This window comes from Pelophylax lessonae (genome assembly GCF_965119305.1).
Source record: "Pelophylax lessonae genome assembly, chromosome: 3".
Lineage (NCBI taxonomy): Eukaryota > Metazoa > Chordata > Amphibia > Anura > Ranidae > Pelophylax > Pelophylax lessonae.
The window spans coordinates 677,895,656-677,923,082 of record NC_138770.1 but is presented as its reverse complement, the minus strand read 5'-3'; the positions used below and the strand labels follow the sequence as shown (position 1 = coordinate 677,923,082).

At 46.0% G+C, this 27,427-nt stretch overlaps 1 protein-coding gene across 1 annotated transcript in view; it reads left to right on the top strand.

The window, feature by feature from the left end:
- GLP1R (glucagon like peptide 1 receptor) overlaps window positions 1-27,427 on the top strand; it is a 503,675-nt gene that overhangs the window by 408,923 nt on the left and 67,325 nt on the right. The window contains exon 8 of the mRNA XM_082249311.1: window positions 15,685-15,745. Coding sequence (XP_082105437.1) covers window positions 15,685-15,745 — 61 coding nt within the window. The remainder of the gene's footprint in view (window positions 1-15,684; window positions 15,746-27,427) is intronic.

Sequence of the window (27,427 nt, the reverse complement as noted above, 5' to 3'; positions counted from 1 at the left end):
GCTCAGGGGACCCGGCAAGGACAGCGGCACGGCCGGGACAGTCCAAGCGGTTTGAATTATTTCTCATCGCACCGTGAATGTTCCCACTAAGCAGAAAGCGCTGCGGATTCCCGGAACTTCCATTAAGTAGATACAGAGCTGTCCTCAGCGGTGACTGATTGCAGCACACAAAGCCGCCGGCTCAGCGCCATTTATCTAAGAGGGGGAACCCAGCGAGGGGGGGGGGGCGAATTACAGAACCAGCAGCGTTGCTGGCAGCGACGTCTAGGATCGTGTTTTATAATCATAACAATAGACGCCGGGGAAGATAATAGACAGTTAATTATAAAAGACATTTCTGCTGCAAGCAATAACAACACAGGAGGCTGCAGGAATATTTTACTGGGATTTTACTGTTTAAGAAATTAAATTAAACGAACGCGGCCGTCTGCGGTAATGAATGCGCTGCTCGCGCTGGGAGCCGATTTATATGATGTCAGAGGTTTGCTTTGTGTGATTAACCATTTGCCGTCTAAAGCCGCCGTAGCTATACCGGTCGGCTCTGTTATGCGAAATTACGTACCAGTAAGCCGCTTCATGTAGCAGATAGTGGGGGGGGGCCCGCGCATGTGCCGCCGATTGGCTAGAGGGGGAGCCAATCAGCGGGTCCGGCAGACGCGATGTCCGGGCTAGAAAGGGAGCCAATCAGTGGGTCTGGCAGACGCGATGTCCGGGCTAGAGGGGGAGCCAATCAGCGGGTCCGGCAGACGCGATATCCGGGCTAGAGGGGGAGCCAATCAGCGGGTCCGGCAGACGCGATGTCCGGGGCTAGACAGGGAGCCAATCAGCGGGTCCGGCAGACGCAATGTCCGGGCTAGAGGGGGAGCCAATCAGTGGGTCCGGCAGATGCGATGTCCGGGCTAGAGGGGGAGCCAATCAGCGGGTTCGGGAGACACGATGTCCGGGCTAGAGGGGTAGCCAATCAGTGGGTCCGGCAGGCGCGATGTCCGGGCTAGACGGGGGCCAATCAGCAGGTCCGGCAGATGCGATGTCCGGGCTAGAGGGGGAGCCAATCAGCGGGTTCGGCGGACGCGATGTCCGGGCTAGAGGGGGAGCCAATCAGTGGGTCCGGCAGACGCAATGTCCGGGCTAGAGGGGGAGCCAATCAGCGGGTCCGGCAGACGCGATGTCCGGGCTAAACAGGGAGACAATCAGCGGGTCCGGCAGACGCGATGCCCGGGCTAGAGGGGGAGCCAATCAGCGGGTCCGGCAGACGCGATGTCCGGGCTAAACAGGGAGACAATCAGCGGGTCCGGCAGACGCGATGCCCGGGCTAGAGGGGGAGCCAATCAGCAGGTCCAGCAGACGCAATGTCCGGGCTAGAGGGGGAGCCAATCAGCAGGTCCGGCAGACGCAATGTCAGGGCTAGAGGGGAACCAATCAGCGGGTCTGGCAGACGCGATGTCCGGGCTAGAGGGGTAGCCAATCAGCAGGTCCGGCAGATGCGATGTCCGGGCTAGAGGGGGAGCCAATCAGCGGCTCCAGCAAATGCGATGTCCGGGCTAGAGGGGGAGCCAATCGGTGGGTCCGGTGGACGCGATGTCCGCCGGGCAACCGCGATTGCTCCTGTGGAGACAGAACGGCGGTCTGCCTATGTAACCACTGCACAACGCTGTTCTGTCAGTAATGAGCAAAGGGATCCTGTGTTCCTCTTGTTTAGGAACACATGTCTCTGTGTTCATTCCATAAGCCCATCCCCCACACAGTTAGAAAGCACCCCCTAGGCACACATTTAACCCAGGGATCGCCCCTGGTGTTAACCCCTTCCCTGCCAGTGTCATTAGTACAATGACAGTGCATATTTTTAGCACTGATTACTGTAGTAATGTCACTGGTCCTCCCAAAAGCATCAAAAATGTCAGTTAGGGGTCCGATCTGTCCGCCGCAATGTCGCAGTCCTGCTAAAAATTGCTGATCGCCGCCATTACTAGTAATAAATAAATAAATAAAAATGACATAAATCTATCCCCTAGTTTGTAGACGTGATAACAAATCAATATACACTTATTGGTTGTTTTTTTACCAAAAATATGTAGCAGAATACAAATTGGCCTAAAATGATGAAAAAATTAGAATTTTTAATTTTATTTTTTTTTGGGAATGTCATATAGCAGAAAGTAAAAAATATTGTTTTTTTTTTCTCAGAATTGTCGCTCTTTTTTTGTTTATAGCACAAAAAATAAAAATCGCACAGGTGATCAAATACCACCAAAAGAAAGCTCTGTTTGTGGAGAAAAAAAGGACATCAATTTTATTTGAGTACGTGTTGTGTGACCGCGCAATTGTCAGTTAAAGTAACGCAGTGCCAAATCCCAAAAAATGGCCTGGTCATTAAAGCGGTTGTATCCTCACAACAAAGAAAAAAAAAAAAAACCCTGCAAGACAAAGGCATAATGTGCTAGTATGCATCGCACACTAGCTCATTATGAAATACTTACCTTAGAACGAAGCCCCGACACGATCGCCCGGACAACACTGAGGGCGCTGTCATGTTCCCTCGGTGTCTCTCCCGGGTTCCGCGGCTCCAGCGCTGTGAGTGGCCGGAGCCACGATGACGTCACTCCCGGGCATGCGCGCAGGTGTTTACGTTCCGGCAAGGAAAATTGGGCACTCCCACTCAGTGGCTACAAACTACGTCAATTTTACTATCCATAGGCGACGCTTAAAAAGCCTTTACAGATAAGCAATTTATATCTACAGAGGAGGTCTGGTGCTAAAATTACTGCCCATGATCTGACGTTCGTGGTGATACCTCACATGTGTGGGATGATCACTGCTTGCGTGCGTTTGTGACCGATGCACACTTTCGCCTCTGTGCGCTAGCACGTGGGGACGAGGGGAACTTTAAATTTTGTTATATACAGCATAACATTATTAATTTATTTTATTTATTTTTACACTGTTGCTTTAATTTTTTTTTTTTATCACTTTTATTGCTTTCACAAGGATAGTAAACATCCTTGTGACAGCAACAGGTAGATGACAGGTACTCTTTATTGAGGGATCTGGGGTCTATAAGACCCCAAATCCCTCCTTTGCACTTGAAAGCATTCAAAACACCGAAATCGCCATTTTTGAACACTTTCTATTTTCAAAAAATGACATGGAAGCAGGTAAATGCTAAGCTGGAAGGAGAGCACAGAAGCAAATAAGTGCTAAGCTTAAAGGATTGCATGAAAGCAGGACTACAAGTCCTGCTGGAAAATGAAATCAGCATCTCCATAAAGCTGGTCAGCAGAGGGAATGTCGGAATTCGAACCCGTGACCAGCCACACCCCAGGCGGTAGCCCTGCTTACTAGGCTACCGTCCTTTCTGGACATTCCTCCCTGAAGCCTACTATTCAACCCTATGCCTCGTACACACGCATCGATAGTTGGCCGTGACTTTTCGGCCAACGTCCGATCGGCCGAGTTCCGGCTTGTTAGTATGATGCTTTCGACAACCGACTCCAACTTTTCGGCCAAAAAAAAATCTGGTGTGCAGGCTATAAAATTTTTGTTGGCCGTCAACACAACGGCCGATTTTCCGTCAGTCAGTACAGATTTCGGCAGACAAAAATCTGATGAGCAAGACTGGGCATGCTCAGAGAAGAAAAAACACACGGGAAGTAAACCAGCACATGACATCACTTCTGCAGTTGATTTTTGTTGGCCGAGAAAATTTGTGTGCAGTCTAGAGCACATTCCAACCAACACAACAACACCGGACAAAAGACGGCCGATCGGTCGGCCGATAATCGTTGCGTGTGTACGAGGCATTGGTCTTGTCAAGCCTTGCTCATCACCCTTGATTTCCCACACCTGGTACTTCCCTATATAAGTCCAGCCCCTTGCACTCCAGCTTGCTGATTATTGTGCTAGTGAGCTTTGATCAAGCTTCTCCTCATCTGTTGCTCTTGCCTACTACCACAAATCCACTGCTGACCAGGAATTAACTACCGACTACTTTTCTGCTTTGCCCCTACCTACTGAACTGCTACCTCTGTTGCCGATCCAGATTGTCTGACCACGCTTACGGCCAGAGGCGTAACTAGAACCTTCAGGGCCCTGATGCAAAAAACCATGAAGGGCCCCCCAGACCCCTGGCCGGGGCCCTTACCTTCAAGCCCAGGGCTCTTCCCACTAATCCTGGGGCTCTTTACACTCGTTGCATGGCCTTTTATTACGGTCCCACAGCAGGATTCTTTCACAAGTTCTGCAGTGGGCCCCCTTCCTGCAATCTTGTGGGCCCCCTTCCTGCAATCTTGGGGCCTCCCCACAGTGGTGCAATGCCAGGGTCCGGTCGCAAGTGTGACCTTTGCGATCCTGGAAGTTCACCCACTGGTTTGCTCCCGGGCCCCCTGGAGCATGGGGCCCGGTAGCGATTGCAACCCCTGCAACCCCTGTAGTTACGCCCCTGCTTACGGCTGCCTGCCCTGACCTTTGGCTCGTCTGACTTCTCTCTGGTTATTCCTTGTCTACTCCTCCGCCTTCGGACCGAACCTGCACTCTGCCTAGCTGGGTGATCCTGGGGACCGCAACCTGGTGTTAGCTATCCCCACCATCAGGGGCTCTGTTGAATACCAGCTAGCACTTAGTTTCTGTACCTCAGGTGAACCCGTGTCCTCGTCAGAGTACTACCTGGTGTCCATCCGGTATCCAGCACTGCCACCACCGTAGCCGATCCGGATTGCCTGCCCACGCCTCTGCCAGACTCCCTGCACCTACTACCTGCCTGTGGTCCTTGCCACTGGACTCCTACCTCCAGCCAGCTGTCCTCTGACTCAGGTGAGCCTGTAGGATTGTTACAGAGAAGCATGAAGTGCTCTAGAATTTCCTGCTGGAGGGCTGTATTGACTTTGGACTGTGGATAAAATACAATGGACCAACACCAGCAGATGACATGGCTCCCCAAATCATCACTGACTGTGGAAAATGTTGAATTTCATTTGGAAATCGATGTCCCAGAGTCTGGAGGAAGAGTGGAGAGGAACAGAATCCAAGTTGCATGAGGTCCAGTGTGAGGTTTCCACAGTCGGAGCCGGTTCACACTACCGCGACCAGAAAGGAGCTACTTTTTAGCTTGACTTTGAAGAGACTTGTGAGAGACTTGTGAGAGACTTGTGAGAGACTTGTGAGACACTTGTCAGAGACATGTGAGAGACTTGTGAGAGACTTGTAAGAGACTTGTAAGAGACTTGTGAGAGACTTGTAAGAGACTTGTGAGAGACTTGTGAGAGACTTGTAAGAGACGTGTGAGAGACTTGTGAGAGACTTGTAAGAGACTTGTGAGAGACTTGTAAGAGACTTGTGAGAGACGTGTGAGAGACGTGTGAGAGACTTGTGAGAGACTTGTAAGAGACTTGTGAGAGACTTGTGAGAGACTTGTTAGAGACTTGTAAGAGACTTGTAAGAGACTTGTGAGAGACTTGTGAGAGACTTGTGAGAGACTTGTGAGAGACTTGTAAGAGACTTGTGAGAGACGTGTGAGAGACGTGTGAGAGACCTGTGAGAGACTTGTAAGAGACTTGTGAGAGACTTGTGAGAGACTTAAGCCTCGTACACACGTACCGTTCGTCGGCCGAACGATCGGCTGTCTTTTGTCCAGGGCTGTCGTGTCTGTTGAAAACTGCAAAAGACTGCACATTAATTTTGTCGGCCAACAACAGCCGACTGCAGAAGTGATGTCATGTGATGGTTAACTTTCCGTGTGTTTTTTCTTCTCTGAGCATGCCCAGTCTTGCAAATCTGCTGATTGTCAGCCGAATTCTGTACTGACTGGCGAACAATCGGCCGTTCTGGTGTTGGCCAACAAAAATTTTAATGCCTACATGACAGATTCTGTTCGGCCGAAAATGCGCTGTCGGAAGCATCATACTAACAAGCCTACAATCGGCCGATCGGTCGGCGGCCGAATATTTGCGGCCGACAATCGGTACGCGTGTACGGGGCTTTAAATGATAGGCGACTTTGTCTGTGGGGAATGCCTGGCTAATCTTTTTCTTCTTCCTGGAAAGTTTGATCACAGTCGCTTGAAAATAGATAAGGATTCGACTTAAGTCTCGTACACACGTACCGATCCTCGGCCGAACGATCGGCCGTCTTTTGTCCCCGGGCTGTCGTGTCTGTTGAAAACTGCAAAAGACTGCACACAAATTTTGTCGGCCAACAACAGCCGACTGCAGAAGTGATGTCATGTGATGGTTAACTTTCCTTGTCTTTTTTCTTTTCTGAGCATGCCCAGTCTTGCAAATCTGCTGTCTGTCGGCCGAAATCTGTACTGACTGGCGAACAATCGGCCGTTCTGGTGTTGGCCAACAAAAATTTTAATGCTTGCACGACAGATTCTGTTCGGCCGAAAATGCGCTCTCGGCTGTCGGAAGCATCATACTAACAAGCCTACAATCGGCCGATCGGTCGTCGACCGAATATTTACGGCCGACAATCGGTACGTGTGTACGGGGCTTTAGAGGCGACTCCCATTGAAGTCTATGTGCACAACTCGGATAGAGGTCGCCTTGAAGTAGTACAGGAACCTTTTCTGAAGTCGGAGCGACTTCTGTAGTGCATATTAAGACGGCTCTCATTCATTTACATTTAGACCCCGTTCACACAGGGGGACGCTACTTGCTGGTGGCGACCTGTGAAGTCGCGGTGCACACTGTGCGACATGCACGGACTTCATATCATTGAAGTCAATGCAGGTCGCCTCCAGGTCGCCCCAAAGTAGTACATGACCCTTTTTCTAAGTCGGAGCGACTTGTGTCGCTCCTATTAGAACGGGTCCTGTGCTAATCTATGGCAGGCGACCCACCGCGACTTGTCGCCTGACAAGTCGCGCTAGTGTGAACCGGGTCTTAATTTGTAATGACAAGAGACTTGGGGCGACTTGAGTGCACACAAGTCGCGTCCCAAGTCGGAGTAGTGTGAACCGGCTCATAAGGATGATTTGAGGAGCCATGTCAGCTGCTGGTGTTGGTCCACTTTGTTTTATCAGGTCCAAAGTCATCACAGCCCTCTAGCAGGAAATTCTGGAGCACTTCATGCTTCCCTCTGCTGACCAGCTTTATGGAGATGCTGATTTCATTTTCCAGCAGGACTCTTGGCAACCGCACACAATGCCAAATCTACCAACACCTGGTCACATGATTCATGCTTCCCTCTGCTGACCAACTTTATGGAGATGCTTTTTTCGAAGGAGGCAAAATCACAGTCTGGCTAAGTCAAGGTCAGGTGTATCGTCCATTCACAATGATTACAAATCAGGACTCGGGACGTTCTCATGGACGTTCTCATGGAATAGAGCCTTGACATTCTATTCCATTAGCGATGGACAATCAATTTTGGTGCTCCCGATGTTCTCTGATTTCTTCATTCTTTGTTTATATCATTGTTTTTGTGCTTTAACTGACAATTAGACTTGTTACCGCTATTCATCCGGCCGCCCTACACTTCGTAAATCACTAAAATGATTCAATGCCTGTAATTAGTCTCTGTTTTGTCACCTTTTATAATGGAGGGAGTTATGGATGAAGACAATCCTTGGAATAAAGCAATTTATTGATACTATCATCGTGCTCCGCATACATTTTTAATTTAATTTGTATTGAATGCTTTAATTCCTAAAGTAAATCCTTTCAAAACTGATGGATGAGTTGCTAAACCGCCTGTCTGGGAGATTATAAATATCACAGAGAGCGATTAAGTTAGTAAATGGCACTTTGTTTCTGTCACAGAACAGCAGTTGAGCCGTTATTCAAAGAAGCTTCGAAGTAAAAGCACCTAACAAGCATTTGCAGCAGGGTTGCCAAACTCCGATAACTTTTTTTTTTTACTGATAAAACATGAAAATTTACTGACGGAGCACATTTTTTACTGACATCCGGAAATATAACAGAAAATTGATATTTAACTACTCGACTGCCGGACGATTTGTCCCCCCCCCCCCCGACGACCCAATGCATTTTTTGCGATACGGCACTGCGCTACTTTAACTGACAATTGCGCGGTCATGCGACGCTGTACCCAAATTAAATGTATATCATTTTTTCAAAAAAAAAAAAGAGCTTTCCTTTGGTGGTATTTGATTGCCTTTTTTTATTTTTTGCTCTATAAACAAAAAAAGACCACAAATTTTGGAAAAAAAATATTTTTTTACTTTCTGCTATAAAACATATCCAATAAAATAAAAAAATAAAAAATCGAATTTCATTATAAATTTAGACCAATATGTATTTTATTACATATTTTTGGTAATCCCAATAAAGGTATATTGATTGGTTTGCGCAAAAGTTATAGCGTCTACAAACTATGGGAAATATACCGGAATTTTTATGTTTTTAATTTTTTTTATACTAGTAATGGTGGCGATCAGCGACTTATAGCAGGACTGTAATAATGTGGCAGACATTCTGACACTAACTGACACTTTTGACACTTTTTTGGGGACCAGTGACACTAATACAGTTAACAGTGCTTAAAATATGCACTGTCACTGTACTGATGACACTGGCTGGGAAGGCTTTAAACATTTAGGGTGATCAAACGCGTAACCGCTTGCCGACCGGCGCACGACTATTTACGGCGGCAGTCAGCCCCGCACAGGCAAAGTGACGTAGTACTACGTCGCTCGCCTGCGAGCCTCTAGGGGGCTCATTCACGGACATTCCAGCGCGAGTGACCGGCGGTACCGATGTCCCCCAGGCACCCGCGATCTCCCGCTGGAGAGGGAGAAAGGCAGGCGGCTGATGTAAACAAAGCCGCCTGTCGATCTCCCCTGTGTAAGAATGGTGATCATACGGTTCTACTATGTAGGACCGTTGATCTCTGTTCTTACACCTCAAGCCACATCCAATCACAGTTAAAAGCACGCCCCTAGGGACACACTTAACCCCTCCCTCTCAAAAAAAGTTAACCCCTTCACTGCCAGTGTAATTTTTACAGTAACAGTGCATATGTATAGCACTGATTACTGTAGTAATGTCCCTGGTACCCCCCAAAAGTGTCAAAAATGTCAGTCAAGGGTCCGATCTGTCCGCCGCAATGTCGCAGTCTCGCAAAAAAAATCGTAGATCGCCGCCATTACTCGTTAAAAAGAAAAAACAACAAAAATTTCAAAAATCTTTCCCTTAGTTAGTAAACGCAATAAGTTTTGCGCAAACCAATCAAAATACGTTTTTTGCGATTTTTTTTTTTTTTTTTTACCAAACATATGTAGCATAAAACAATTTGGCCTAAAATGTTAAAAAATTTTGATTTTTACATTTTTTTTGGAGAATTTCATATAAAAAAAATGTGAAAAATATTGTTATTTTTTTCAAAATTGTCGCTCATTTTTTTGTTTATAGCGCAAAAAGTAAAAATCGCAGAGGTGATCAAATACCACCAGAAGAAAGCTCTATTTGTGGGAAAAAAATGACATCAATTTCATTTGGGTACAGGGTCACACGACCGCGCAATTGTCCATTGAAATCACGCAGTGCCGAATCGCAAAATAGGCCCTGGTCAGGAAGGGGGTAAAATCTTCCGGGGCTTAAGTGGTTAAAGCAGGGATCCTCAAACTACGGCTCTCCAGCTGTTGCAGAACTACACATCCCATTAAGGCATCGCAAAACTCTGACATTCACAGACATGACTAAGCATGATGGGAATTGTAGTTCCTTAACAACTGGAGGACCATAGTGGACCCCTGGCTTAAAGCGTAACTCCACTTTTGCTGAGAAAATAATAATTCCCCTCTTGGTGATCTCTGTACATTGCAGGGATTGTAACAAACTTTGTTGCAGATTTCTACCTTTTGTTATTCTGAAGAAATCATTGTTTGTTCCTCTGTGCTGAGTGAGTCTAATGGGAGTGGTTTGATAATTATCTATCAGCTGTGGCAGCTGCAGGGCTCTAATGAGGAAATCTGTTGGGCCTGCGTCCCTTTAGACGTGTTCCTATTGGGAGTATCTCACCAAAAATGACATTTTTGTTGCAGGGGATGCCAGAAATCTGACTTGTATCTTAGTGCAGACTTCTGGGAAAATTGGTGAGCCAATCACACAAGCAGGAAATGATGTTTCTGGGGGTGTGGTCAGTATACATTCTGTGTACAGAACAGCTCCAGGCGGCCATATTGTATTTTCAGAAAATTACAACAGCTGCAGATTGAAAAGGAAAGGTCATTTTTAATAATGTTTAATTACAATATGATTTGTGTCACAATTCTATACGCTATATTGTTTTTTCTTTATTTGCTATTTTTTTTCTCCACGGAAGTGGAGTTACCCTTTAAATGAATGCAAAATAACGAAACAAAATTCCAGGCGAAATTCAGATTCAAATAGTTTTCAAATCGAATTCAAATTTCTGAAAAGGAAAAATTAGAATAGAAAATTAAGGAATACAATAGAAAAGAATAGAATAGAAAGTAAAATAAAATAGAATAGAGTAAAGCAGAACAGAATACAAAATAAAAGAATAGAAAAAAAATAGAATAGAAAATAAAGGAATAGAATATAATGAAAAAACGATTGAATAGAAAGAATATAACAATTTCCCAAAATTGGAATATAATAAATTTGAATAAGAATAGAAAAGAATAGATTAAAATAGAAGAGAAAGAATATAACTATTTCCCAAAATTCGAATAGAATAAATTTGAATAAGAATAGAAAAGAATAGATTAAAATAGAAGAGAAAAGAAGAGAAAGAATATAACCATTTCCCAAAATTCAAATAGAATAAATTTGAATAGGAATAGAAAAGAATAGAATAAAATAGAAGAGAAAAGAAGAGAAAGAATATAACCATTTCCCAAAATTCAAATAGAATAAATTTGAATAGGAATAGAAAAGAATAGAATAAAATAGAAGAGAAAAGAAGAGAAAGAATATAACCATTTCCCAAAATTCAAATAGAATAAATTTGAATAGGAATAGAAAAGAATAGATTAAAATAGAAGAGAAAAGAAGAGAAAGAATATAACCATTTCCCAAAATTCAAATAGAATAAATTTGAATAGGAATAGAAAAGAATAGATTAAAATAGAAGAGAAAAGAAGAGAAAGAATATAATCATTTCCCAAAATTCAAATAGAATAAATTTGAATAGGAATAGAAAAGAATAGAATAAAATAGAAGAGAAAAGAAGAGAAAGAATATAACTATTTTCCAAAATTCGAATAGATACATTTGCATTTGAATAGAATAGAAAAGAGTAGCTTATGATAGAATAAAACATAAAAGAATAGAATAGGCAAAAACAAGAGAATAGAAAGAATACAACCATCTTCCAAAACTTGGATTTTAAATAGACTAGAAAAGAATTGAATTGAAAAAAAAATAGAATAGAATAATAGAATAGAAAAAAATAATAGAATATAAAGAATTGAACAATTTAACCATTTCTGAAATTTAAATTTCAAATAGAATAAATTTAAATAGAATAGAAAAGAATTAAATATAATAGAAAAGAATAGAACAAAAAAAATGGAAAAGGAAAAAACAATAGAATAGAATGAAATAGAAAGAAAGTATCCATATTCTAAAATCCAAATTTCGAAATTGAATAAATTCGAATTCAAATCAATTCCAATTTTCCAAATTCTAATCAATTTAAATTTTACAAATTCGAATTGATTAGAATTCCAATAAACAAAACAACTTTTTTCATTTTACACGCCTAAGTCAGACACATAGGAGTTGATTTACTAAACGAGTGCAAAATGTGGTGCAGCTCTGCATAGAAACCAATCAGCTTCCAGTTTTTTTGCATTTCATTTTTAAAAGCTTTCAATTACAATATGATTTGTGTCACAATTGTATACGCTATATTGATTCTTCTTTATTTGCTGATTTTTTTTCCCCTAAGAAAGTGGAGTTACCCTTTAAATGTGTGCCTAGCCAGTGTTTTGGTGTACTGTTTGTGGTGCTATTACTGAGGGAAGTGATGGATTTTATTCCCTGCTCTGTCACTTCCTCGCTGACAGGATAGAGCTCTGCCTTGGTTAGATAGGCAGAGCTCTGTCCTGTCTCTCTACTCTCGGATCAGCGGGTGGCGGCGGACATCAATTGGCCTGCACCCGCTGATCGGCTTGTGCTGTGTCTAATCACAGCACAGCCGGGACGTCAACGGTGCGCGTGCGCCCTCTAACTGGAAGTTCCAGATCCCTTACTAGGTACGCGATTTGGCACAGAAGAGACGCTCTGCTGTCATACATCTAAGCCCTGGTTCACACATATGCAGGGCCGTCTTTAACACAGGGCAAAAGGGGCAGCTGCCCTGGGCCCAGTCATTGTTGTGGGGCCCAAAGCAGCTGCCCCTTGAGCCCGCACTGCCTGCAAATAGGTAATAAGTGAATTGCGGAGGGCCCAAGAAAATATTTGCCCAGGGTCCAATCAATATTAAAGACGGCCCTGCACATATGCGATGTCAGACATCGCATGTGATTCGGCGCGCACTGCTATGCAAATCACATGCGATGTCTGTGCGATACGAATTCAGCCATACAGATTGCAAGGCTGAATTTGCATCGCATTCGGGCCAAAGTCGCACAGGACCCTTTTTTGGGTCCGTACCAGAATCGGATTGCATAGGTGTTCACACCTATGCGATCCGATTCATGTCCAAACTGACAGTTTGCACTGCGATATGCGAACTGATCTGGGGGTGTCGTTAACTTTCTATTGACACCCCCCAGCGATTCGCTTATGGCAGTGTGAACTGCCTGCCAGTTGAGTGCGATGTGGGAACCCGCAGTGGATTCGCAGGGTTCCCGCATCGCATGTGTGTGAACCGGCACTTAGTGATGCAATCAGGCAAGCGGTTAAACAGTAAAAACAATATGTAAGCATTAACAATACTCGTAACAAGTAATTTTGCCCGGCTTTCCAAATAAAACTCAAAACAGAGTGACAAAATGTGAGCATGAATAGGATTATGAATGGCCTGGGGCCCCCTGGGATGAAAAAGAAAAATAGGTTTAGCAGCATGCAGAGTACGCCGCAGCGAAGATTTTGCCTAACAGTAAAGGAGCTTAAATGGGGATGAATAAAATAAATCTGTGCCTATTCCTTATTTACAAGCAGGGGAGGAATGGGCCAGGGGGCAGGGGTGCAATTGCCCCCGGGCCGCTCTGATTCCCCCGTTAAAAAGTCTGCCACAGACATACCTAAAGGATTCCTGGTGAAGAGAAGTAAAAAGTCCCTACCAGTGACCTACTGAGTGCGGCATGAAGACAAGGACAGAGCACAGACCCCCCCAGCATGGATGGTGTAAACTGTGTCTTGAGCAGAGGCTGGTTCCATGCCCCACTGGAGACTCTCCTCCCCCAGGCAGCCCTGACGGAGCTGTTCCAGCTCCCCCAACTGCCCCCTGCTGGCCAGGTGGGGAACCCCGATGCGACTGGTGAGTAGAGAGTACCTGAAGCAGAGCTTTAGCCTGGAATGGGGGTCAGGAGGAGGCTGGGAAGAGGGAGAGTGGGAGGGGGGCCAAGTCACTGCACCATGGGCCTCTGGTTTGTACTTGCCCCCCCTGGGCCGAAAGTTGCCAGTCAGCCCCTGTTTACAAGGCACACAAATTCCACAAAACAGTCCTAATTACTGTACCACAACTGACAGCCTCACAGACACAAGTAAACCTCAGGACAAAGTATAATTTAAAAAAATGAAACATTTTCTTTACATATGCTTCTTTGTACACAAAAAAAGATACAATTTTGTCTAATAGAACCTACCTTAAACCACTTCAACCCCGGAAGGTTTTACCCCCTTAAAGCAGTAGTATGCTCCGCTATTTGACTTTTACCTACAGGTAAGCCTATAATAAGTCCTATAATAAGGCTTACCTGCAGGTAAAATTAAAATTCTCCTAAACCTGCACAGTTTAGGAGATATTCACCCTGCCTGCAGCCGTTGACACCAGCTGTGCATGCGCTTTGAAGGTCCGGCGTATCTTACTGGACCTTTCAGAGCTCCTTGCCGGAAAGTGAACTCCCACGCGCATGCGTGAGAGTGACGTCATCGCGACTCCGGCCACTCGCAGCACCGGAGCCGCCGAACCCGGAAGAGAGGCCGAGGGAACATGTCAGCTCCCTCTCGGTGTCTGGGCGACTGGGTCGGGGCTTCGTTCTAAGGTAAACAATTCATAATGTGCTAGTATGTGATGCATACTAGCACATTATGCCATTGTCCTTTTTTTTTGGGGGGGATACAACCGCTTTAATGACCAGGCCATTTTTTGCGATATGGCACTGCGTTGCTTTAACTGACAATTGTGCAGTTGTGCAACGCTGTACCCAAATAAAATTGATGTCCCTTTTCCCCACACAAATAGAGTTTTCTTTTGGTGGTATTTGATCACCTCTGCGGTTTTTATTTTTTGCGCTATAAACAAAAAGAGAGAGAAAATTTTGGAAGAAAAAAACCCAATATTTTTTACTTTCTGTTATAAAACATTTCCAATAAAAAATTTTAAAAAAATCAGATTCGCCAAAAAACTGACAGGCAGTTCTGAACGGTCCGCCTGTGTAAAAGGGGCCTTCTTCTGGTTTCTTGCACTGGGGCACTGAAGGTTCTAGTTATATGCCTCTGATTGTAACTTTGTAGCAAATTACTACCTTTTGTTGCTCTGAAGTAAAAGCTGTTTCTTTCCCATGTCCTGTGGAAACTGTTTCTGAATGGGAGGGTCTGGTTCATTATAATCGCCTGGTGCACTCTGTGTGTTTTGATGAGAAAAGCTGCATGGTCTTCATCACTTTAGAAGTGTTTAACCCATCTCCTTAAAATCCTATTGCTGGTAATGTCTAAAATTTTACTTGTATCTTACTGCAGACTTCTGGGAAAATCTGTGAGCCAATCACACATATTACATTCTGTGTACCAATGATGCACAGAACGCTTTCAGCTTGCCATATTACAATACATTTATTTATTTATTTTTTTTAACAAAAGAGGAGTATACTTTTCAATTCCCTTGCAGCTTTTTTGCACCGGGCCCCTCTGTCAGGGCCGGGACAAGGGGTGGGCAGGAGGGACGGCTACCCTGGGCACTGTGGTATCATGTGGGGTGGCACCACAAGGAGATTGGAGGGGGAAGGAATTTGTGTTGCGAAGGTGGATTTTGCAGGGGGTAAGAACTGTTCTAGCAGGGCAAATTTGGGGAGGTGTGCTAGGAGTGGTGATTTGGGGGGGATTTGTGCTATAAAGTAATATGGTAGAGGGATTTTTTTTTTGGGGGGGGGGGTGAATTTGTGCTCGTAGGGATGATTTGGGGGTATTTGCGCTAGGATGGGGGATCAGGAGAGGTGATTTGTGCTTGTGGGAGAAATTAGATGGGGAGAGGGGTTTCAGAGGTTTTATTTTTGGTTTTTTTTGGGGGTTTTTTTTGGGGGGGGGGCTTGTACTGGAGGCATACGGGGAGAGAGAGTATTTGAGCTGGGAGGGATAGGGAGCAAACATTTGTGCTGGGAGGGGGATTTTAGCAGGGGGGCACTTAATGTTCATACATCTGGGGGGGGGGGCACAATTTGGCATGTTCGCCCTGGGCTCTAGATGATCTTATCCCGGCACTGCTCTCTGCCTATGTATTTTCTTTCTTTCCTTCCTTAGTAACATCTCTCTTTGCCTTGGCCTCTCTCTCTGATATTCCAATGACTGTCTCTTCTTTCTCTCTTCTCCCCTTCAGGTGTCCCGATGCTGTTTGTCCTCCCTTGGGGTGTAGTCAAGTACCTCTATGAAGACGATGGGTTCGTTACTGACACTCTTATTGCGCTGTCTGTGCCTGGCTGTTGCTGATTGGCTGCTTTTGTGCATTTTAGCTGGTGCTCCACTAGTTCATTTCATGTCTCTTCATAGGCCATTGACCCTTCTCTCACTGTCCCCCACCCCACCATAACCACTACCGTGGTCACCAACCACTACCATGGCCACCACCACTGCCATGGTCACCAGCACTACCATGGCCACCACCACTACCATGGTCACCAGCACTGCCATGGCCACCACCACTGCCATGGTCACCACCACTACCATGGCCACCACCACTGCCATGGTCACCACCACTACCATGGCCACCACCACTGCCATGGTCACCACCACTACCATGGCCACCACCACTACCATGGTCACCACCACTACCATGGCCACCACCACTGCCATGGCCACCACCACTACCATGGTTACCACCACTACCATGGTTACCACCACTACCATGGTCACCACCACTACCATGCCCACCACTATTTTATCCAATCCAGCATTTTCAAAGCCTCATGGAAGCTGACTCTGGCCAGCAGATGGGGGTATCACTGCTTGACCACAGGTGAGGTGAGTTCACCTGAAGCTCGTCCACCTCACTCACCTGTGTGTAGGCAGAATTCCTCACCTGTTGGGTGCTGGCTGAGGACTGAATAACCAGGCAGGACAGCGGGAGACGAAACTCGTAGGACTGCCTCGTTTCTGTCTACTCTTCTCCTGTATAAAATATTTGCCATTTCATACCTCGCTCTTCATTTTCTATTCAGCAAAGCATCACCGCTCGTGTTAGGTGAAAATGAGCCCAGCAAAATGGGGAGTGAACACAACCACAGAAAAAACCCAACTGAACACTGATTGGGGTTAAAGAACAAATGATGGGACTTTTCCTTCTGACACACAGAATTATTTTTTAGCATGCTCACAGTGAAATTGTTTGCTCTCTTTGAAGGGAAAAATGGGAAGGATCTTTAACCCTTGTACAGGATACCAGGGATGGTCCTGGACAGCAGGTATAATTCCCTAATATTAGGGTTGTGGTCCCTTTAAGGGGGATGGTTTGAAGACATTTTGGAGAACTCAGGGGTTCTCACCAATACAGGGTGAGGGGTTCTGGGGAAGTCCTGTTGGAGAGGGAGGGACTTATTTTCAGTACTCTATGGATTGGTAAGTCCTCATGAGGGACCTGAAATGTTGCTGATTCAAAGAATTTTTAGAGGGAAGAAGCTCTAAACCCTGATTACAGGGACTTTGGTCCTAAAGAGGTTAACCTTGGTGCATAAGAGTTCAGAAAACAGACCTAGGGGGTGCTGAGGTGGCTGTGCCCCCCAGATTTTAGTTGTGCCCCTGAGGTCTCTGATAGCGCATCCATTATTCAATGAGACTTGATGGGGACAGTTGATGCAAGGAGGAGTCTGATGGGGCAATTGATATAAGGAGGGGCACTCTGAAGGGGAAGGTTGATGTAAGGGGGCACTTTTATGGGGGCAATAGATGTGAGTGGGCACTCTGATAGGGACAGTTGATGTAAAGGGGCACTCTGATGGGGACACCTGATGTAAGGGGGAACTCTGATAGGGACACCTGATAAACGGGGGCACAGATTCTGTTTAATCATCCTAATCTAATGACAGCCTAATACATATTATGTTCCTTGTTCACAAACTACAAGCTTTGGATGGGTTTGAACAAACTACATGCTCTGGACGGTCTGAGGAGGCCTGTAATGCTGCACAGTGCTCTTGAAGGTGGTCTGAGGAGGCCTGTTATGCTGCACAGTTCTCTGGACGGTGGTCTGAAGAGGCCTGTAATGCTGCACAGTTCTCTGGACAGTGGCTATAATGCTGCACAGTTCTCTGGATGGTGGTCTAAGGAGGCCTGTAATGCTCCACAGTGCTCTGGACAGTGGTCTGGGGAGGCCTGTAATGCTGCACAGTGCTCTGGATGGTCAGGAGACCTGTAAATGCTGCACAGTGCTCTGGATGGTCAGGAGACCTGTAAATGCTGCACAGTGCTCTGGACGGTTGTCTGAGGAGACCTGTAATGCTGCATAGTGCTCTGGATGGTGGTCTGAGGAGGCCTGTGATGCTGCACAGTGCACTGGACGGTGGTCTGGGGAGGCCTGTAATGCTGCACAGTGCTCTGGACGGTTGTCTGAGGAGGCCTGTAATGCTGCATAGTGCTCTGTACGGTGGTTGGAGAAGGCCTATAATGCTGCGCAGTTCTCTGGACGGTTGTCTGAGGAGGCCTGTAATGCTGCACAGTGCTCTGGATGGTGGTCTGAGGAGGCCTGTAATGGTGCGCAGTTCTCTGGACGGTTGTCTGAGGAGGCCTGTAATGATGCACAGTACTAAGCACGGTGACTAGCGATGGGCTGTGTGTATTCACTGAACACGCAAACAAATGGGACGTTCGGCAGGAAGTTCGCCCGCCAATGAGTGCCCCATAATGCACTGCGCTGTTGCAGTGCATTGAATGCCGATGATTGGCCAAAGCATGAACCTGACCTGTATGCTTTGGCCAATCACAGCACAATGTACTGTGAGAGCCATTAATGGTCAAAGGCAGAGTGTCTTTGGAGAATCGTGGCTCAGGGGCTAACTCCACATTCCACACTATATAAGGCTGCTGCTTACACTACAGCTGTGTATAGTGTGTGATAATGGAGATTAGGCAGGTAGTTAGTGGATAGTGTGTTCAGTCAGTGTGGTGCAGTTAGTGTAGTGTACAGGTATACCCCACTTTTAAAGTGTACGGATATGTTGTAGTCCTGGGTCCCCTCTCGGTGCTCCCCAAGTTTGGTGTTCCTGTCACTTATGGTTCGGAAGCAGTGCCATGTCAAGCTGACCAAGATTTCCCATAGACGCCAATGTTAAAGACAGGGAGCAGTGCCATGCCAAGCTGACCAAGATTTTCCTATTGACTCCGATGAGCACTGAAAGTTGAAAATTGGTCTGTGCAGGAAGGGGGTGAAAGTGCCCTGTATTTAAGGTGTCAAGCGGAACCCTATCACAGAATTAAAAAAAACGGCGTGGGTCCCCCCCCCCCCCAACATCCATACCAGGCCCTTTGGCTCTGGTATAGATTTTACGTGAACTCCAGACAAAAAAATGGTGAGGGATTCCCCCTAACATCCATACCAGGCCCTTTGGGGAGCTCCAGGCCAAAATGTAAAAAAATATACCAGACCCTTATCTGAGCATGCAGCCTGGCAGGCCAGGAAAGGGGGGAGCATATCCCCCCCCCCCCAAACCATACCAGGCCTCTTGCCCTCAACATGGGAAGGGTGCCTTGGGCTGTGGTTGTTGGGGTCTGCTGGTGGACCCCAGATCCCACCCCCTCCCCCATGTGAATGGGTACCGGTACATCGTACCCCTACCCATTCACCAAAAAAGTGTAAAAAAGTAAAAACCACAGGAAACAGTTTTTGACAAGTCCTTTATTAGAAAGAAAAATTAATAGTTTCCCCCCGATGTAAATCCACCGTCAATCATGACACCCGTCGGACCCGAAAAATGGAAAGAAATTTAAAAACGCTTCGCCTCTTAGACTTTGACAGTTCTTTTATAGGCAAGGGGCAGGGCCATCCGGCTACGTCACCTGGTGGCACCATCCCCCTTCTCACGTCACTTGACATCACGAGACATCAGAAGGGTGAATGAGTAGGGGTAAGATGAACCCGATACCTCTTCACATGGGGGGGGGCGGGATCTGGGGGCTTCCAAATTATGATAAGCCCCCCACCCCCAGATCCTGACAACCACAGCCCAGGGTTGTCGGGAAGAAGAGACCCTTGTCCCCCATCAACATAGGGACAAGGTGCTATGAGGTGGGAGGGGCAGGGCCCCCCCTGCCCCGAAGCACCCACCCTCCCATGTTGAGGGCATGTGACCCAGTATGGTTCAGGAGGGGGTGGACCCTCGCTCATCCCCCCTTTCCTGACCTGCCAGGTTGCATGTGTAGCACTGCCCCCTTGAGGACTGCTGAATATTACACCTTTAGGATTCCCCTGGGTTACACTTAGCAACTGGTAGCAGACAATTAGCAATTAAAGTTCTTGGCTCAGTCAATAAACCAACTGATAACTATTCACAGTCTTGAGAACAACTAACTTTAGGATGCCACAAGGCCGCTGCTTAACTCTGCCACTGAAGTGAAGGTACTTTAAATGTTCCTGCTTGAAAATTCTCTTCAGGGTTCTAATCTTAGCACTCCCTTTCTCTCTCACTCTCTGTGTGCTGACACCCGTCCACTGACTCTATCCTCTGGAGTGGTCCCCTTCCTGGGCAGACCCCCGGGCAAGTTCCTCTGTACTCATGGACACTGTTTTTCCAGAGTCACCGTTGCCTCCAACTCCACCAGTCAGCTCCTCCTGGACCTCTGGATTCAGCCACCCAGGCCGACTCCCCAGTTCCCCAGGCCGACTCCCTGTGACCACCATCCACAGCTACAGAAGAGGAGACGGCCATCACCCTCCTTCTGGGACCTGGCTCCCCCCCCCCAAAGACCCTGAGCACATGTGTCCCTGGCTTTATATACCCTGCCCCATAATGCACCGAGACAGCCAGTCTGTGCCAATCCCTGGGGCAGTAACAAAGCCTGTGTGTCATTGGCTGGGTTTCCTCCACTGTCCAATGTGCCTATTAGATACAGTGGGGACACTCCCTCAGACTAAATGAATCACACAGTGGACACATGGAACAGGCCTAACTATAAATCCTGCTCCCTGATAAGCAACAAACACATAACTTTGCCTACTGCTTTTCTGTTAAGCAGAGAAAGCCAAAAACTATACCTGCTATCTAGCGCCTGACCTGACTAGGAAGTGCTACACATGCCAGGATAAGGGTCTGGCATGGATTTTGGGGGGACCCCACTGCATTTTTTTTACATTTTGGCATGGGGTTCCCCTTAAAATCCATACCAGACCAGAAGGGCCTGGTATGGATTTGGGGGGGGGGGGGGGGTCATGCTGTTTTTATCAATTTGTATTAATCTGCATTGCCGGAAGCTGGCAATACATTACAGCTGCAAGCTAGTTTAAATGACATTTTTTCAAAAATGTCAGTATTGCTGCAGCAGGCTCCATACATCTTACAGGTGCGCCACTTTACAGACAGACTAATGGGACCCCCCCAGGCACGATATTTAAAGGAATGTTTCATTTTTATTAGAGAAAATGGTAGAGGCTCTCATGCTATCACTATGTAAGCAAATATAGCAATAAATAAACAAGATTAACAAGCGTCAAACACCAACAAGCTAAACTCTGAGCTATTGAGACTAAATCAAAAAGGAAACCGGGTGCTGCGCTAGTTAGGGACGTGCAAATACTAAAGTGAATCTCAAACATATTACACACACCCAATCTACATATACTGTATAAATATGATGCAAAATCAATAATAAAAAAATAATAATAATAAATAATATATATATATATATATATATATATACTGTATATACTGTATATGTATATATATATATATATATATATATATATATATATATATATATATATACACACACACACATATATATATATATACATATACAGTATATACAGTATATATATATATATATATATATATATATATATATATATATATATATATATATACTGTATATACTGTATATGTATGTATATATATATATATATATATATATATATATATACACACACACACACACACATATATATATATATATATATATATATATATATATATATATATATATAAAATAATGCTAACTAAAATAATAATACTAAAATAACAAATGAATACTCATCAATGCGTGACAGTAAGTGCAGTGGTGTGTAAGTAATTCGTAAATGAAGGTGCTGAAAACAGGATAAGGAGAAATGTCAATAATATAACATGATATGATATCTTTTTCCTTCACCGTGTGATAGATATAAAGTGATAATAGGAATTCTTCAACTACGGTGTCACCTCAGTGCTCTCAGGCCGCTCACCTTACTGCTGTAAGGTAACAATATAAATATTAGCTCTTTGGTGCGGGTATTGCACCCTCAATAAATCTATGGGATGTGTATCTCTTCCGCGGTCCTCCTCCTTTATTCTTTAACCACTTCTGGACCAGAAGATTTTCCCCCTTAATGACCAGGCCATTTTTTTGCAATTCGGCACTGCGTTACTTTAACTGACAATTGCGCGGTCGTGCCATGATGTCCTTTTTTTCCCCCACAAATAGAGATTTCTTTTGGCGGTATTTGATCACCTGTGGGATTATTATTTTTTGTGCTATAAACAAAAAAAGAGCGACAAGCAGACCGCCGTTCTCTCTTCAAGGGTGGGCGATCGCGGGTGCCCGGCGGCAATCCCAGCCCTGCCGACCCCGTGCCTCAGATTCCCCGCTGGCGAGTGGGCGCACAGGTGGGCCCACAGGATCGCTCCCGCAAACATGCCGAGATTGTACACTGCGCTGGGCACGCTCCTCATAGGAGAAGAGGGGGTTTGATTACAGAAGAGACATACAGTCATGCAAACCTATAGAGTGTCTTCTTCAACATCAGGACTACAGTCCCACTTTTGTTTTCAGGTAAAAAATATTGAATGAATAATATTAATTTAGTATTTTTTGGGGGCTCTTGGTTTTCTTTAATTTCCCCCTTAGCTCTATGTATCTATTTGCAGCCTGTTGGTTAAAGGCCTCAATAGCTTAATCTGTATTTTGCACACAGCTGAAGGACTCACTGTGGGGACAAAGCCGGCCATGAGGAAGGCTGCCATGGCTGTGCTGTCTGTTTAGTTGATCATATCTCAACCAGTATGCCACGACACCCTGGGACACCATCTGGGCTTGCCAGGGGTGTCACGTATTTTTCCACAATGACATGTGTTTCCATGGTGAAGGTGGGTGGGCCTCCAGCACCATGAAAACACATGATATTAATCCAGGGTGGGTATCACAGTCAGGGGTAAGGCTCGGAGACCGGTAGCTTATAGCAGTAGAGAGGCTCCCACCAACCAGCAGGAACAGTACACAAGCAGGTCACCCTGGCAGATAACACAGGCTCACCTGAGGGTCTACATACTAACTGGTATTCACCAGAGCTCCTGATGGTGGGGATGGGTTTTGCTGCATGTAAGTACCAGGTCATGGTCCTCAGAGTCACCCCACCAGGAGATGAGCAAGCCGGGGTCTAGTAGCAAATATAGCACGTGGGGATCAAGCAGCAGCTTAGTGAGCAAAGAATCCAAAGCCCCTCCAGCATCAATAGACCTTCCTGCACACCTTAGCACTCCTTGCCATTCATGACATACATTCATTGCTGGAGGTGCCAGAACTGCGTTCCACCACGTTCCCACTGAAAAAAAAGCCCTGTGGAGGAACAAGCCAAAGGTCAGTAAAAAGTGGATGCAGGTTGGGATCAAACTGAAGTGTAGTCGAGGAACAAGACAAAGTTTGGTAATGAGCAGTAGCAAAGATACGGATGGGAGTAAGAAGAGAAAGATATTGGCTGGAGAGAGCACAAAATTCTGGCAAACAGGAAGTGCAAAGGCATGGCTGAAATAGGAAGTTCATGGGAATAGCAAATAGTTCAAGGTTCACGAGAAACAAGATACAAGACAATAATGTCTAAGTAATCAGGCAGGGAGCTGTCCAGCATCTCAGGTGGCTCAGCAAGAAGAGACCTAGCAGAGGTTGCGGTTTCAGATCAAGGTCCTGCCAAGTGGGTAGTTTTCAGGGCATTCTGAAGGGGATGGAAGTCTGCTTCTGTCTGCACCTGTGCTGCCTCCCTCCCACTGGCACAATGCCACATCTGTGCTGTGGTGAGGCTGAACCCTTATTTGGAGGGGGTGGTTGAGGACTCTGGTGTTAATTAAGGGGCATGGGGGGGGGGGGATATGACTCCGATGAGAAAGTAGGGGAGGACTGAAGACTCTTTTTTGAATGTTGGGAGGGGGTGAGGACTTTTGTGGAAACAAGTGGGTGGGGGGTGAGAATTGAGGGCTCCGATGTGAAAGTAGGGTGAGGGGTGAGGACACTTTAATATCTGGCAGCAATACTTCACCGGATCCATTTAGAGGAACACTATTTCTGTTAGTAAATAGGACATTTGCTGCTCTGTGTATACCCCCCTGTCCCCGTTATATGAATTTTTAACACTGCTTACAGACATTGTCACATTCGTTTCTGCCGGTGACACGACATCGATGGAAATAGAATGAAATGTGATGACAATCTAGTTAATATGAGGAGCGGAATATTGCTTATTCCATGGAAACTGTTAATAAGTGAGTGCGGCTGTGTGTGTTTTCTGCAGGTCCCAGCATGATCCCAACCTGAGATCAATGAGGAAAGGAGATAGAAGCGTATTATATTTACTGCAACAAGTACAGACATTTACTGTATATCATTGTCACTCTAAATAATGGTGATAATGTCTTCCAGCTGCTGCAGAACTACATGTCCCAGCATGCTTTGCCAGACAACCACCAAGGGAGGTCTGCTGAAAGAACAAGAGGGCCATCTCCCTTTGGAGATGTTTATTCCTCAATAGCCATAGAATGTACTGGATTTATCTTTTCACAGCAGTGATTCTTTACTGTAAGAGTATTCCAATGTTTGTCAACCAGGGTGCCTCAAGCATGGGACCCAGCTTGCCCTGGCTCAGCGTCATGAGTTGCCATGGTGTGGTTGGGCATGTCACTAGCAACATAACAACCAATGATGCAGTAGGACCAGGATGCACGGTGTCCTTCGTTGCTGGGGTGATGGCGGATGGCTCGCCTGCACTATCGTAAAGCATGGCTCTGATCCAGGTTAGGCAGCATGCACGGCCAACCTCAGCTTAAGATGGATGTCCACAGTGGCGGCAGGTGCTCCATGGGTCGGGGGGGCGTCAGAAGGACCGCACCATACACCCCCCCACCCCCCCGGACCACACCAGGCCTCACACAGTACACAAAGCATTACAGTACAGGACCCACAGCATAGCATGACATGATAGTGCAGTACAGGACCCCCTCCCGGCTCACTCACCCATCTGCAGCAGGCGAACGGCGGCACCGGCAGCAGCTTCTTCCCCGTCTTCTGCGTCTCCTCCTCCCTCCTCCTCCATGTCCAATGGCATGGCTTCTCCTTTCGGCCAATCTGGAAACCGGTCTCAGAACCCCCTTCCTGATTGGCCAGGAGGATCCGTCTCACAATAGCGAATTTTCATTCACTATTGTCACACAACTGGGTGGGCTCGTGGCGCAGAGCTCACCCTTTTTTTTAGCCTATTAAAGCCTCTGGCTCTAATCATATGGCTAAAAAAAAAAAAAAAATCACATGGCTAAAAAAAAAAAAAAAAAAAAAAAGCCCCATTGAAGTCCATGCGTCCGGTGCCCCACATGTAGATTAGGGGGCCGGACTCATGGATAGGGGGGCGGCACCCCTGCGCCCCATATGCACCAGCCGCCACTGGATGTCCATCTGCTGCAGACCCCCTCATGATAGGGGGGCTCTGATGTGATGGGGAACATCTGATGTGATGCGGGGCTCTGATATGATGTAGAACCTTTGATGTGATTGCATGCCTCTGATGTGATGGAAGGCTTCTGATGTGATGGAGGGCCTCTGGTAGGAATGGGAGCTCTGATATGGTGGGGGACCTCTAATATGACAGGGAACCACTGGTATAATAAGGGACTCTGTTATTGGGGGCCTCTGATGTGATGGAAGGTCTCTGATGTGATGGGGCCTCTGGTGTGATGGGAGGCCTCTGGTGTGATGGGGGGGGGGCCCTCTGATGGCAATGGGTGGCCTCTGATGGGAATGGGGGCTCTGATGTGATGGGGGACCTCTAATGTGACAGGGTGCCTCTTATGTGATGGGGGCACCTCTGACATGATAGTGGGGTCTGATGTGATAGGGAACCTCTGATGTAATGGGATTCCTCTGATGTGATGGAAGGCTTCTTATGTGAATCAGGGCTCTGCTGGAATGGGGGGGGAGGGACCTCTGATGTGAATGGGGAGCTCTAATTTGTTGGGGATATGATAGGGACCTCTGATGTGATGGGATGCCTCTGATGTGATGGAAGGCCTCTGATGTGATGGAAGGCTTCTGATGTGAATGGGGGCTCTGCTGGGAAAGGGGGGACCTCTAATGTGATGGGGTGCCTCTGATGTGATGGTGGGTCTCTAATGGGAATGGGGGGTCTAATGTAATGGGGGGACCTCTAATGTGATGGGGTGCCTCTGATGCAATGAGGGGCACCTCTGACATAAAAGTCTCTGATGGAATGTGGGGATGTTGGATATAATGGGAAACAATGTAAGGAGCATTCTTCCCACTGACCACCAATGTAAGGAGCATTCTTTTCACTGACCACCAATGTAAGGAGGGCATTATTCCCGTTGGCCACCAATGTAAGGGGGGCAATATTCCCATTGACCACCAATGTAAGGGAGTCATTATTCCTGCTGACCACCAATGTAAGGTGGGCAATATTTCCATTGGCCACCAATGTAAGGGGGGCAATATTTCCATTGACCACCAGTGTAAGGGGGGCATTAGTCTAACTTACCCCGAATGAATTTGCTTTAATCACGTTTCCTTAACCTAAAAAAGTACCTCTGGGGTAAAAGGGATAGAGAACGGCTGCATTAATGTGATTTCAAAAGCCTATGGATGGCAATTGGATTAATGAATGGTGAGACTATAAAGAGGAATCATTAGGATATGTGATGGAAGGTGTCTGTTAGACTCGGATATCAGAGGCTAAACCCCCCCCCCCTCCACCAGGCATACGATCGCATTCAATCGTGAGGGTTTAATTGCCCGGGGTAATGCAGAGGGTAATATGTAACCATTCCACATCCTCTAAATCTCCTATAAACTGCAATTTTCAATTACAATAAAAAGAAATATGTAAAAAGCCTGAAAAAAAAATAAAAAACATCTCAATTTCCAGCCGGTCTCCTTCTGCGGAATTGTAATTATCTCATCGCGGGTCGCTATCGTAATTGTGCGATTGTACATTGTTCTGTAAACGTGTTATGTAATGTAGACAGCGCCGAGGGGGGTCATTTCCAGCGTGGTCTTTTTATTTGTTTTGTAGTATAATGTCGGCTTCAAGACGCGAATCCTTGTAAAATTAATTAGACGCATCCCCCGAAAGATAATCCCTCGACAAGAGTGGCGGTGACCCCCAAGCTACTTTGCGGCGGATGTACAAGGCAGTTAATCTCATTATATAATTGGGATTTCCAAGGGCTTCTGTGAATGGAAGAAGAAAGATTTAGGAGGTTTAATATCGCACTTCTCACAGTTCATTCATCAGCAGAATCTTCAACAATATATAATCCCTGAAATATGAGTCTGATTTCATTATCAAAGGTGTCCCCTCACTCTGCGCCGCTAAAGTGCCAGCTTCCCTGTTCTCTCTTGGGTCCCCTCCTGTACCTGTAACCCTTTCACTGCCAGAGCCTTGTTTGCATTTTTTTTTAGCACTTGTTTAACCACCTTAATATCGGGCACTTTTCCAAGCTTTCAGGGTATGCCCCCTTCTTCAAGGTCCAAGCAAAAAATTGTGAAAAACATTAAAACTTCAAAAAAATGTATCATGCCTTTTAACCACTTAAAGCGGTAGTATACCGCTTTTTTCCACTTTTAACTACAGGTAAGCCTATAATAAGGCCTATAATAAGGCTTACCTA